This window comes from Neopsephotus bourkii, unplaced genomic scaffold (assembly GCF_033783945.1).
Source record: "Neopsephotus bourkii isolate Nb327-2 ecotype Australia unplaced genomic scaffold, CSIRO-AGI_Nbou_v1 NB_1373, whole genome shotgun sequence".
Classification (NCBI taxonomy): domain Eukaryota; kingdom Metazoa; phylum Chordata; class Aves; order Psittaciformes; family Psittacidae; genus Neopsephotus; species Neopsephotus bourkii.
Genome location: NW_026901852.1, coordinates 2,728,873 through 2,741,124, shown reverse-complemented (window position 1 = coordinate 2,741,124; position 12,252 = coordinate 2,728,873). Strand labels below are relative to the sequence as shown.

The window sequence follows — 12,252 nt, the reverse complement described above, 5'->3', positions numbered from 1 at the left end:
CTTGGCAAAGCTGACCTGCATACAGTTTTCTTCCCTTTGCAGTTAGTTTTACCTCTGGTCAGACAAACTAGCTGACTTCAGGGACTTGTCAACCCAGCTGAAGACAAGGAGTTTTGAACATGAAAGCAAACAAATTCTGTGCTGGAGGTAAAGGCTTAAATAATGACATTATCCAATAGTAGTCAACTGTGTTAGCCTTGCTAGGGCTTCTGTAGTAAATGAATGGACTAAATAATGAACTACTGGGCATAACAACAAAAGACTGGTTGTCACCTTCTAATCAAACAGTAAAGGTAAAGCTGCCTGGCCTTTCATGGCATGGGTCCTCATTTCCATTCCCAAGGCCACTAAAATATTTAAGATGAGCAGCTGATAATAGATCCCACACAGGGCAAGGCAGAATATTGAAGGAGCAAAAATTCAACCCAGCCTCGAAGAAAAGTGTGTTTTAAATCCTCACCCTTCCCTTGACATCACAGCTGACGCAGAAAACATGTGGCCCAAACAACAGTTCATTTGACTCTTCTGCATGGAAAAATGCAGCGCTAGGCAGAGCTGCATCAAGTGTCTGAATGTGCCATTCTGTGACAGCCTAAAAACCTGCCAAGGGTAAATTACCCTGCTTTCCAGATAGCTACATCAAGCTAGCAAAATACAAGAGACACATAAAACACGTAGACAAAAGTAACAAATTGAACCATAGAGAGTTAAGGCACCACTTGAACATGAAAAACTCACATATGCAAAAAGAAGAGAGTAGGATTGGCAAATGAGGAAAAAACAAAACAAAACAAAACCAAGCAAGATCCTTTTTCTTCCCTTAATTTGACAGGAAATCCTTGCCTTTCCAACCCCTGGCAGTAAGGGGGACCAACCAACACAGCCCTGCTTCCCTATCTGCTGTAATAAGATCAAGTACTCAAACCCCACGGTGCCTGTGACCAGGCTGCATCTTGCACAGCTACTCAATATGCAGAAGATCTCTGCACTGCAGAATGAAATTAATCAGAGTCCTACGCAATGAGATTGGTTCCGCTGAAGAGCCGCCTTGACAGAGCGAGTGACACGCTATGGAGAGCCGAGGCGCATCTGGCTGCGAGTGAGGTCAAAGGCAGGCACTCAGGGCCTCACACCAGGGCAAAACTTGCCACCACAGTGACACAGAGCAGTGCCCAGCACCAAACTAACCTGACTGTTCCAAGGAGAATCCCAGCCAAGGAAACTGAATGCTGTGGCCACATCTGTATTCTGGGGAGCCTGTGGACCAGAAGGCATCTGAACTGTATGCCTCACATGAGAGGTTTTTGCACTGTCCAGGTCTCATAAGCCTTCAGAATGCTCCAAGACAGAACTCTCAAGGAGTGCATAAGGACAGGGAAAATATTTCTGCATTCAAGCATTTGCTGCTGGGCCTCACACATGCCCAGGTGAGCATCTAGAGCAGACACAGTACCTGGTTTGACATGTGAAGATGGTTTCCACATCCCTTCCTGCAGAAGCCCAAAAGGTGGAGCAAGTAATCCACTGGATTTAATCAGGGATACTGGTTTACTATTTTTGCAACTAAAGCTGCCAGTGGAAAGGCAAACTGACACCGAGATAGCCCATGTAAAGTACCTCAAAAGCTGTGCCAGGGCTGTTCTAGCAGAGCCACTGTGTTTTGATTAAACTCAAAGACCTCAGAAGTGGGAAACAGAGTCTGGATAATGTATCACAGATGCTCCTTTGCCTCCTGAATGTTCCTCCTCAGCAAATCCATGGTGGGGGACAAAAAAGTCACACAGAGAGCAGGCAGGTTTCCATCTGTCTGTGTTCCAAAGGGTTAGACAAGCATTGAAGATAAGCATCTGCACTTCTAGAGGTGACAGGACTCTTCCACATGTTCAGTGACAGCAAACCATCCCATTCTTTTCTCCCCATGATTCCAAAGAATGGGAGTCCCACACTCCAGGTTTATAATGGCAATAAGTTTTTAATGCAAGCCTCCATACTGCTGTACATCACTGCAATTACCCTGTGCTGTTCACTGAGTGCCTTTGGGTCATGCCAACTTTCCGCAGCAAACAGACCTAGGAGCTCAATTCCAGGTACACACCAAATAGTCCCCAAATCCTAAAGGAGACAGTCCAAATCAACAACTGGCCCCTAAGACAAGGGAAACCAGATTAAAGGTAACCCAATGCAAAATCCCCCAAACACGTGCTGTTTAGAGTGTAAAATCCCCAAGCTATATATGCTAGAGATGTACTGGTCTGAGCAAGTGCTTCTATCCCCTAATCTGCTGGTACTACACTACTCACTAGTGTAGACAGAGCTTAAAAGAGTCAAACAGATAAAACCTTGCAAAGGATCTTCTTGCTCTCTGGGTAAACTGCTAATTCACTTAGCTATGCAGATCTTATTTCCACTTGCTCTTTAACACATGTGGCCAAAAGGCTTGTCTACACAGCGAAACGCAGATACAGCTAAAGCAGCTGCCTTCTCGGCTGGATCCCTGCTGTATCTGCAAGAAGTATCTTGCCACTGCAGCTTAGCTTGGTTTCAAAATGCCTGACTGCAAAGCAGAAAAGCCCAGTAGGTTAAAATGATGTGCAAATAGTACAATCATATACAATTATCTCACTTCAAGATAATTTTACAGTAGTGATTAAGGTAATAAAGTGAGGGCTTGGCACTAAAATAGTATTCTTCTGACAAAGGAGCTGTATTCATGCAGAATTTCCCTGGGCAGATGTGCCAAACTATCCCTGATATGCTTTCTGAATTTGTTATTTGTCCCTACTAGGGTAATTCTCTATTAGCTGTCTATATGGTAATGTTTCTTACCATCTTTTTTTATAGTGTTACGTAGATTTATTACCCTTATACTTGCCAACTACATACACACATTTCTTCTTGCTGTACACTATGAATTTTTCATTCATCATTTCCATATTACTTGTTACTTATGGAAAATTTTAGAGATAAATATATATTACTATATATTACTGCAGCAGAGTCTACTCTCTGATGTGGTTCCTTGGACTCTCCATGACACCCAGCAGCTCAGAACTGCGCAGCAGCCTTCTTCAAGGAAGGGAAAGTTCCTGACCCTACAGGTAAGGTTAGTCCTGCTTACTCCTTCATCCATGGAAGGGACAGATAAGCCAGAGATAACCAAGCCTGAAAGAAGTGGTGAGTGACTCCAGTAGTCAGGCCAAAAGAGCTGTTCAGGCTGGTATTGATAAACAGCAGAGAACTTCACCTACAGCAGACAGTAGGTAAACCCATGGTGGATCTGAAGTAAAAGTTCTAAGTTCATAATCTATAGTGACCACTGGTTCTACAAGGTGGGGTTGCCTGCGTGCATCACAGGGTAAGGATCTGGAAAGACAAACTTGCTTTCAAATGGTGACTCCTTATGCAAGAGACCTTATGCATCATGAAGGACCCCATCTACAATGATGACATGGGTAAAACCAGGCACTATTGAGGCTGCAGGCCTCCTGACCATCGAAGACAGTAATACACAATGTGATACTAAGGTCAACATTCCTAATGGTACCAGAAGAGAATGTGATTTCACTGTTCCCCAAGCAAGATAACCAATGCACACCGAGAAAATGGCTTTGGTTCAACAGTGCCAAGGACTAAAATAGTCCATAGAAGGCAAAAAAAGGACAGAAATCTGGTAGAAACTTTTTGGGTTAATGTGTAACAACAGGCAGACCAAGAGCTTCAGCTCGCCACCTTCTTGAGCAAGAAACTCTAAGCTGACTTCTCAATCACGTTTCACCCAAAGCCTAAAAAGGGCACCATTGCTGGTGTTCCCCAGCCCCAAGACAGTATAAAGCTTTGGAAGGTTGGTCAGGAGATGATCTACGATCCTTTGAAGTAACAATGTAAGTCAGACAGAACTTTGCCTTTGGCAAAGACATTAATACCCAAACAAAGAAAAAGCACTATGCAGCTAAAACAATCAAACCAAGTAAGAGCAGAACAGAACAACTCTGCAGGGCAGCTAAGGGTCACTGAAGTGGCAGTGATCTCGCACACACCAAGCACAAATATCACAGAACCATCCATGTTGGAAGGGAGCTCTTGAGATCATCTAGTCCACACACCCCCAGTTCAAGCAGAGACAGCACAGCAGTTTTCCAGGTCAGCATCCAGTTGGGTTTTGAAGATCTCCAAGGATGGAGACTACCCAACCTCTCTCAGCAACTTGTGCCAGTGTTGGACCACCCTCACAGTGGAAAACTCCACACAGTGTTTATTAGAAGGCACAGAGAATCTCTAGAACAGTCATTAACTGATTAGTTCCCCAGTTGTTCTGCATGGACTATGATTCAATCTGGTATTCTATGATTCTGTCACAGCCAGCTTAGAAAGGACACTGTGAGAGACCTGCAGCTGCATTCATTATGTGACTATTCCAGGAAGTGTCCCAGAAAGTCTCACTGTTGGCAACAGCCTGCAGTCCAAACCAATAAGGAACTACTGCACTGAGAGATCAGGCTGCACCCAAATCAGGTCCTGATGCAGGTCTGCAATACGGGCTAATGGTCAGCCTGCTTTATCTCAAACTCTGTGAAGCTCTAGCAACTTGCAAGATCCTGATCACAAGCTCTGAGAAAAAAAGCAGTAGCTCGTCAGTCCTTTAATGTTGGTGTGATACCTAAATAGAAAACAATGCAGTTGTACTATTTAAGAGGACTGCAATGTTCAATTCAAACATAAAAGTAGAGAGGAATTTTAGACAACACTGTTCCATTGTTTTTCACCCAGAAAACATGAACCAAACACATTACCTATGGTAACACCAACCTCCTCCATCCAGTTGTTTGCAAAGTCAGTCCCTCCCTTCCTGGAATGTTTTCTACCTCTTTGCAACAGCTCACCATGAAAACATACACAATACATGATTCCCAACTCTCTTAACCTAATTTCTTATTTTAACTCCAGCGTTTATTTCAGGAAGGCATTTGGGGATTAACCTTGAACCAAAAAAAGCTGAATTCTTCACAGAACAGCTTGATTTGTAAAAACATGGCTGAAGTAATCTGTTGTTCTCAGATGCAGTATAGCTGATGCAGAGCCAATTCTGCTGCTTCTGTCTTTCCTGTCCCTTAATATTTGCTAACTGCTTTGCCAAGGGACTTCACTATTGCCACATGCCACCACTCCCTCTCCCCAGTGCCCAGGATCACACAGTGTACACTGGTGGGTGTTTTCTCAAGCATCTGATATTCTCAGTTTTCCAGACATGAATACTGACAGCAAAACATGAGTATTAGTCAACTCACTGCACATTTTCTGATGCTAGTTCATAGAATCCCAGACTGGCTTGGGTTAGAAGGGACCCTGAAGCTCATCCAGTTCCAACCCCCTGCCACAGACAGGGAGCCCCATCCAGCCTGGCCTTGAACACTGCCAAGGATGGGGCATCATAGCTCTGATTTGGTGACATACTGTTCAAGCATTCCCTGCTGCAGGTGTACCACACAGTGACACCAGCCAGCATGACAGCATCGACTCTTGGTATTCTAATGATCTGCTGTTTTACCCAGTCACACCCTCACTCAATTCACAGCATTTCCTAGTGTACAACCAAATGCAAAAATCAAAATCTCTGCCTTGCCACCTTTCCTGCTGTTCTGAGAGCTCTGTGTCTCCAGGCCTGTCACAGGTCAAGAACAAGCTGCCTCCTAACAATATGGGTTGATTTCTCCTTTGTTTCAATTCTCTTTACCAGCTCAGCTGCATTTATTACAATCCAGTGTATTCAAAAAGGCCTCATCATGCCTCCTCTTTGCAGGGCTCAACTGTGGGAAGTCATCTGACCTTCAAGAATAATTCACTGACTCTTAGCTAGAGGCAATCTGCCACAACCATTGAGTAACCCATTTCACAAGACCTGAAACAATCTCACCCTCTAATTCAACCAGATCCCTGGGGGTTTCATACAAGGGCAGAAGTAAAGAAACGGACACAGGCCCACAGCACTATCTCTGAAGGATAAACCCTGGTGATAAGGATACTAATGCATGGGAAGGTGTTTCCTCATCCAAAATGGGAAGCCTGCAAAAAAGGAACATCCCTTCAAAGGCATATACTAGAATATGTAACTATACCTGTCAAGAGCTGCCCTTGCCTTCACAAGGAAATCCATGCAAAATGCACTTATCAAAGAGCAGTTCTCTGTTCCTCAAAGATGGATTTGGGAATTCCTGGTTTACATCCTCCTCTAGTGATCAATTTTTAGTAAAAGCCCCCTCAATGTTCCTTCAGCCAGGAACAGCTGCAGCAAGACTTGCTGTACCCTTTGGCATTAAACTGTAGCTCATGAGCATTGCAAATGCCTTAGGGATAGTGGCTGGCTTCCTTCACACTGTTCTACCAGCTTGCTGAGAGTAACTGTGACTGTGAAGACTTTAAAGGTCTGCATAGGAAGTTTCAACTTTTAGCCTTATTTATGGTTTCATCCAAGCAAACAGCATTTGGCATAAAGCAAGTCTCCCTCCAGTGTGACTGCTTAAGTGGAAGCAGGGTTGGACACAAGTCAAGGCAGACTCTCATTTTGCTGCTTCCCAGTCAGTTTGAAACCTGCTTCTAAGCTTTGCCAGGTTCAGCTATAGAAACTGATGCTCCCAGGGCTGACTTCCACATCCAAACTGATAGAAAGCTGTGTTAGGGAAACTTACGAATAGTCATATAATTTAAATTAACTTAATTCAACCCCCCCCAATCCCAAAACGAAAAGACCTAAAATTACTTCACATCCTCCTTCAGGAGTCAGGTACACAAAAAAATCAACTAAATGCCAGCTTCCTTATACTTCATGTTATCCACTTCTTGCACTCCTCTACTAGGCAGTCAACCATTTACTTGGACACTGTCATTCTCCCAGTACTACAGCCACAAACACTGGGTGCCCTGGGAGGTAATCAGTTACTCTCATTTTTCCATCACACACTGCTTGCTCTACTCCTTACTACCTCATCAGTGTCACTAGACTGCACAGACCAGCATTCCCCAAGTGCAGTTTGAGTCTCCCCATTGTTCCTATAGCCTGGCAGATAAAAATACTCTCCATAGTTGGATCTCACTACAGAGAGCAGTTGGAGGCTCTGCAGAATGTAGTAACTTTCTGAAGTGAAGGACTTAATGTAACATAACATATAGGTGGAAACCGAAGAGAAAAATCATTAACATCTGCAACTTGTGATTCTAACTGTCAACATGCACAGTGACCTTTAGCACTTCTGAGGAGTTTTCTGCTTTACCTTGCAGCTTTTTCAGGACAGCCACTTCCATCTTGAGAACCTGCTTGGGCTGCTGGGCTGATTCCACCTTCAAGGCCACATTCTCACGGGTCAGCAGATCCATCGCCTCATAGATCTCCCCAAAGCCACCGCCACCAATCTTCTTCAACTAGAAAAGGACAAAGAGGTTTGCTACCATGTACATGAGAGACATCAAACTGGCTCTCACAGAGCCAGCCGCTAGCTCCATTACTGCACGGGGAGAACAAACTCAGCTCCCAATCTGTGCTGTGCCTGAATCCCTTCACCGCAAACCTAGGCAAAATTCCAGCTACCCACTTGACTGTGCTATGTATAAATTCTTTGCTGTAACAACAAAGAATAAGCCTAGCAAGTGATGACATGTGATACATTTATAAGCAAACGATAATACCCCAATAATGTTCTTGCCAAAATTCAAGGCAAGACCCTTCAGGGAGATGGTAGCACCTTTATCCAGACCTTAGCAGATAAAAACTGTCATTCCCTCTCAGCAAACACATCTCTGCAGTAGAACACAACCATGGTGTTGGAACTAATGCTTTCAAGAAATAAGTTAAATGCAGTTTACATCTCAATTCACAGGATTTTAAATATAGAACCAAACATCCACTGGGATATTTGACAAAATGCTTGACCTGCTCTGTTACTGAGAGTATTTCACTGCCACAAACCACCCAATGCACAGTCATGTATAAGCCACAAATACATCTCCATTGTTTCTCATTCTCTTTTTCTCTTTTTAAAAACCTTAAACTGCAGCAAATAATGCCCTTTATCTCTCTGAGCTGATTTGAGGACTGTTTCACAATGGGAGGGTATCGCTACACAGAAATCAAAACCATTTTAATTGACAAACTCAAAGCTAAAGATGTCCAAGTCCCAACATATTTGATAGGCACCTACTAGAGGTAGATCCTCTGCCTGTTCTAGCGCAGCCACCCACCCAGAAAGCAAGCTGGGAGCCTCTTCCTTTCCTGGAAGGTGATTCCTTGATTCTCTTTATGCAGAGACTTGCACATGCACATATAGTTCCACATATGCACGTATAAGGCAGACGCCCAACATGCTGCAAGTGTCAACGTCTACGCCAGGAAAAGCATTTTATATTTGTTTCTCTGGGATATATTTAAAGCATACTATGCTGCTCAGGAACAAATTCAGGTTTACAGCAGAGCTAGATCAGGGCTCCTTTGATCTGATTAGCACTTTGTCACTGAACATAGCTGCACCCCTTCCTTTCAGCATATCATGTTCCCTCTGTTAACAACTGCTCAGGAAGCCCTAAGCACTGCTCCTTTCCAAAACAGCAATAACACCTGAAGAAGAAAAGAAGTTTAAATTAGACAGATAGTCAAACATGTATCTTTGACAACATTTAATGAGGTTTAGATGACATTTTAGTGTCTTTGGTACCGCAAAAGGCTTGCTGTGTGCATCTGTCCTGTTTGCTGAACAAAGGGCCCTGCCTTTCAAGGGCAGGTTTTCTTCTTCTTAAGGTGACCAAAGCCATTTGCTTTTCAGGCTCCCAAATCAAGATGATCAGCTCTGCACGAAGCAGGCATGAACAACCTGACTACCATCTCTAAAGCTATTTCTTAATAACCCTTTGAAAGGTGCTGTCCAGGGTGATCCTTCTCCTTTAGCTTGCTATTTTTTCCTCACACCCTTGCAATAGGCTAAACAGGAATATTCATACAGTAAACAGTCCAATAACTAGGTCACCACATATTATTCGTAAGTCATTACAGTGCAGCCCTACTTCTACTTGGAAATTTACACTGAAATGGCTATTACAAACCTTCCTAGCAAAACAATGCTGCATTCAGCATAGCAACAACATGCCAGCTAATACCTCAGCACTCAGTACACAAGATCTTCTGTTGCCAGAGGTATGAGTGACACAGAAGGGAAAAGGACACAAAAAGCTGCAGAAGGCGGAATAGTTGGGATCTAGAAGAATTTTGAGGAAGATTTATAAAAGTCTCAGTGGGAAAATGGTACCAGATTGAGGAGAATTCAATAGTAATAAATGTAACACAGCAGAGCTGGGAGGGAAAAGAAAGAGGTGACCAAAACATCTTGCTGGGTTGCTAATGAGATCAAGATCAGAGCTTCTGCTGAATACACACACTTGAGCCAAAGGATGCACCTCACTGCCCAAGAGCCCTCCAGCTGCCTCTCCTTCCTCACATCCTTTCACACCCTCTTATGGAAATTACTCTCTGGCATACTTTTCCCAGCACACCAGATGGTCCTATTCATCATTACCACCACCATTGCCATTCTCCTTGAATTTTCAGCAACATCAAAACCCTTTTCTTTGTTGCAGAGCAAGATACCTTGCAACTCCAGGTCTTGGCTGAGGTCAGGGGCTTACCACTCATTGCTCGGGTACTCTGGGATTTCACTGTCTAAGGTGAACTCAGCACAGCCTTCTGCTGGACACGAAGGAGAGATGGGCATATACCACCCAAGAAAGTAAATGAATAACAAAACCCTTAAACACAGAGTCAAGAAAGAGAAGGCAACATCTAACAAGAATCATTTAACTGGTAACAGCCCAGGAACATTCTCTTCTAACACAGCTTCCTACCTTCTACCAGTTAATTTACTGTTAAGATTGGGATACAGGCTGACAACACCAGCAGGATTCATTCTACTTAACTACATGAGCCTGCACATCAGCTGAGCGTCCAGGTTTCACCACAGACTGTGGAGCCAAGTGAAACATTCATCTGATAAAACACAGGGCTCACACATAGACAACTAAAAGTAAGTAACTTGCATCTCAGACATGAGAGTTCTTTCAGCATCCCACTAACAGCCACACGACCACACAGCTCCTTGCAGTGCTTCTCCCATATGTTAAGAGGTTTCATGCCATGTTGGAGTAAACTGTTACAGAAAAGCCATTCTACTCGACCCCTCAGTGTGGCAGTCTCTAACTAGGGGTTTCTAAGAACTCAACACACTGGATTGTCTCTTGGGACTACTGATACAAACCCAGCCATGTCCTGATAAGGGAAGCCATTCCCCGAAGTCCCCCTGGATGTATCAGTAGTTACAGAGGACACAGATGGCTCCTTTCAAAGTCTCCTTCAAGTATCCTGAAATATTTTGGATTTATCCTCAAAAGACTTTGCAGCCTGATCCTCCAGACTGTATTAAAACCCAAACCAACAAAACCCCAACACGCAGCCTTCCCACTGAGCAGAAATCAGGATCTCAGAGGGACAGTTCAGAAAACCAAGGCAACACCCCCCACTTCAAGCAACCAAAAATAGAACAGAATTCCAAATTTAATCTTTTACTCAACAAGCATGTAAGACACCACTGCTCTAGCCAAAGTCTGCCTTCCAGGAATGTTAATGCTAAACCTTTCCAGGAAAACACTAGGACCAAGGCACAAGAGCCAGTGACCTGTGGTGAACTGAGCCACAGTCAGGGCTGATACCCACTGATCAGGTCACTGGAGCACTTGTATAGTCACTGCAATTCCCACAGCCCACCTCAATGGGTTACTTGATCCAGAAATCATAGGAAACTTGATGAAGGCCTCACCTCACTTAACAAGAGGTGAAGAATGGACCTACGTTCAATGAACTCTCCATAGTCCACCCAACTTGCTTAGGAGGACTGGAGTTCCATTGATCTCAAGGGAAAGCTAACTTACATACAACAGGCATGAACTAAGAAGTCAATCAGCCACATTCTAAATCACGTGAAGACCTGCCAAAGACCACTTAAAGCAGTTCTTCACAGAGTGAGACCAAACCAGGCCCCAGGACTGACCAAGAACCTTCCTTGTCACAAGTTCCCTTTTGGAACGATAAGGGGTCTTTGTGACCAAGGTAAGGTGAAGAGTCCAAAAACGTTTGTGGGGCTTCTAGAAAGGTTTTTAAAGCAAACAGGAGAAGGACAAGTGTGGCTAAACATTTAGCTCAAGAACCTCAGCAACGTGCAAGAAACCAAAGCATGGTTTGGTATCTGACAACAGAGCATACATGTGTACAAGGGTCACCAGCTGGATTTCAAAGCTCAGTGCAGGAGTTGTCAACTCTGTCTTACTAATAAATCTTAGTTGTGAGTCCCCAGTGCAAAGCATTTAGGTGAAAGATGGAGATACATCCATTCAGCCTTGGCATCTATACCTAGTTCAAAGCAAGCACAAGAGAAGTTTGACTTTGTTCCCTCTCCTGAACAAAGCAGTTTACATCATTCAGAGCACGGGTGGATCAATTCACCTTCTAAGGTCTCAACAAAAGCCACATGGGTCCAGGACTGTCCAAATTTCATCCAGTCAAAGCACCAAACATATTTGCAAGTAAAGAATGATGATTCAAAAGAATACGTCAGGTCCAATAAAAGAATAAGTATTTCCTGTTCATGTCTTTCTCCAAAAGCAAGGACAAAAACATCATTGCTGTCAGACAGCCAAACTTTACTGACTTGGAGTGGCAGGAAAATGAACTACAAACAGACTAACTGCAGAGAACTACCATCTTCATTTGTCAAAGCTTTGTCAGGCAGCATCTAGGAGAAGAGGAGGAAAGGAATTCAAGGAATACATTACATCAATCTAACCTTAGAAATTGGCTCAATACTGGAAGAATGCCAGCACTAAGAACTACAAGGTCCAAGCAGATGCCCAGCCAGAGACAGTCACAATGGGAAGACAAATTACACAAGAAACCTGCTGGCAGCTGAACCCCAGCATCACGTAACTGCCACACACCTGCTTGATCAGTAGCCATCACTCACAGCAAAGCTTGTACTGTCCAGCTTGCAGGCTATGGATTAGATTCAGAAAGGTCTATGATAAAGTGCCCTTGAGGAATTCTATGTGCTTACAGCAGAAATCAACTGTGTGCTGGCTGCAACCCCAGCAGTGTGACCTGCAGGTCAAGGGAGGGGATTCTTCCCCCCTGCAGTCCTGTGTCCAGCTCTGGGGCAACAATGTAAGAGG

The 12,252-nt window shown here is 43.9% G+C and overlaps 2 protein-coding genes across 14 annotated transcripts in view; one reads left to right on the top strand and one right to left on the bottom strand.

The window, feature by feature from the left end:
• Positions 1-12,252, top strand: part of APMAP (adipocyte plasma membrane associated protein) — a 173,464-nt gene that overhangs the window by 105,848 nt on the left and 55,364 nt on the right. The gene's annotated exons all lie outside the window — the stretch shown is intronic.
• TTBK1 (tau tubulin kinase 1) overlaps positions 1-12,252 on the bottom strand; it is a 76,213-nt gene that overhangs the window by 49,819 nt on the left and 14,142 nt on the right. For all 13 annotated transcript variants that reach the window (XM_061367103.1, XM_061367113.1, XM_061367115.1 and 10 more), the window contains one exon: positions 7,266-7,413. In XM_061367103.1, the coding sequence (XP_061223087.1) occupies positions 7,266-7,413 (148 nt within the window). The remainder of the gene's footprint in view (positions 1-7,265; positions 7,414-12,252) is intronic.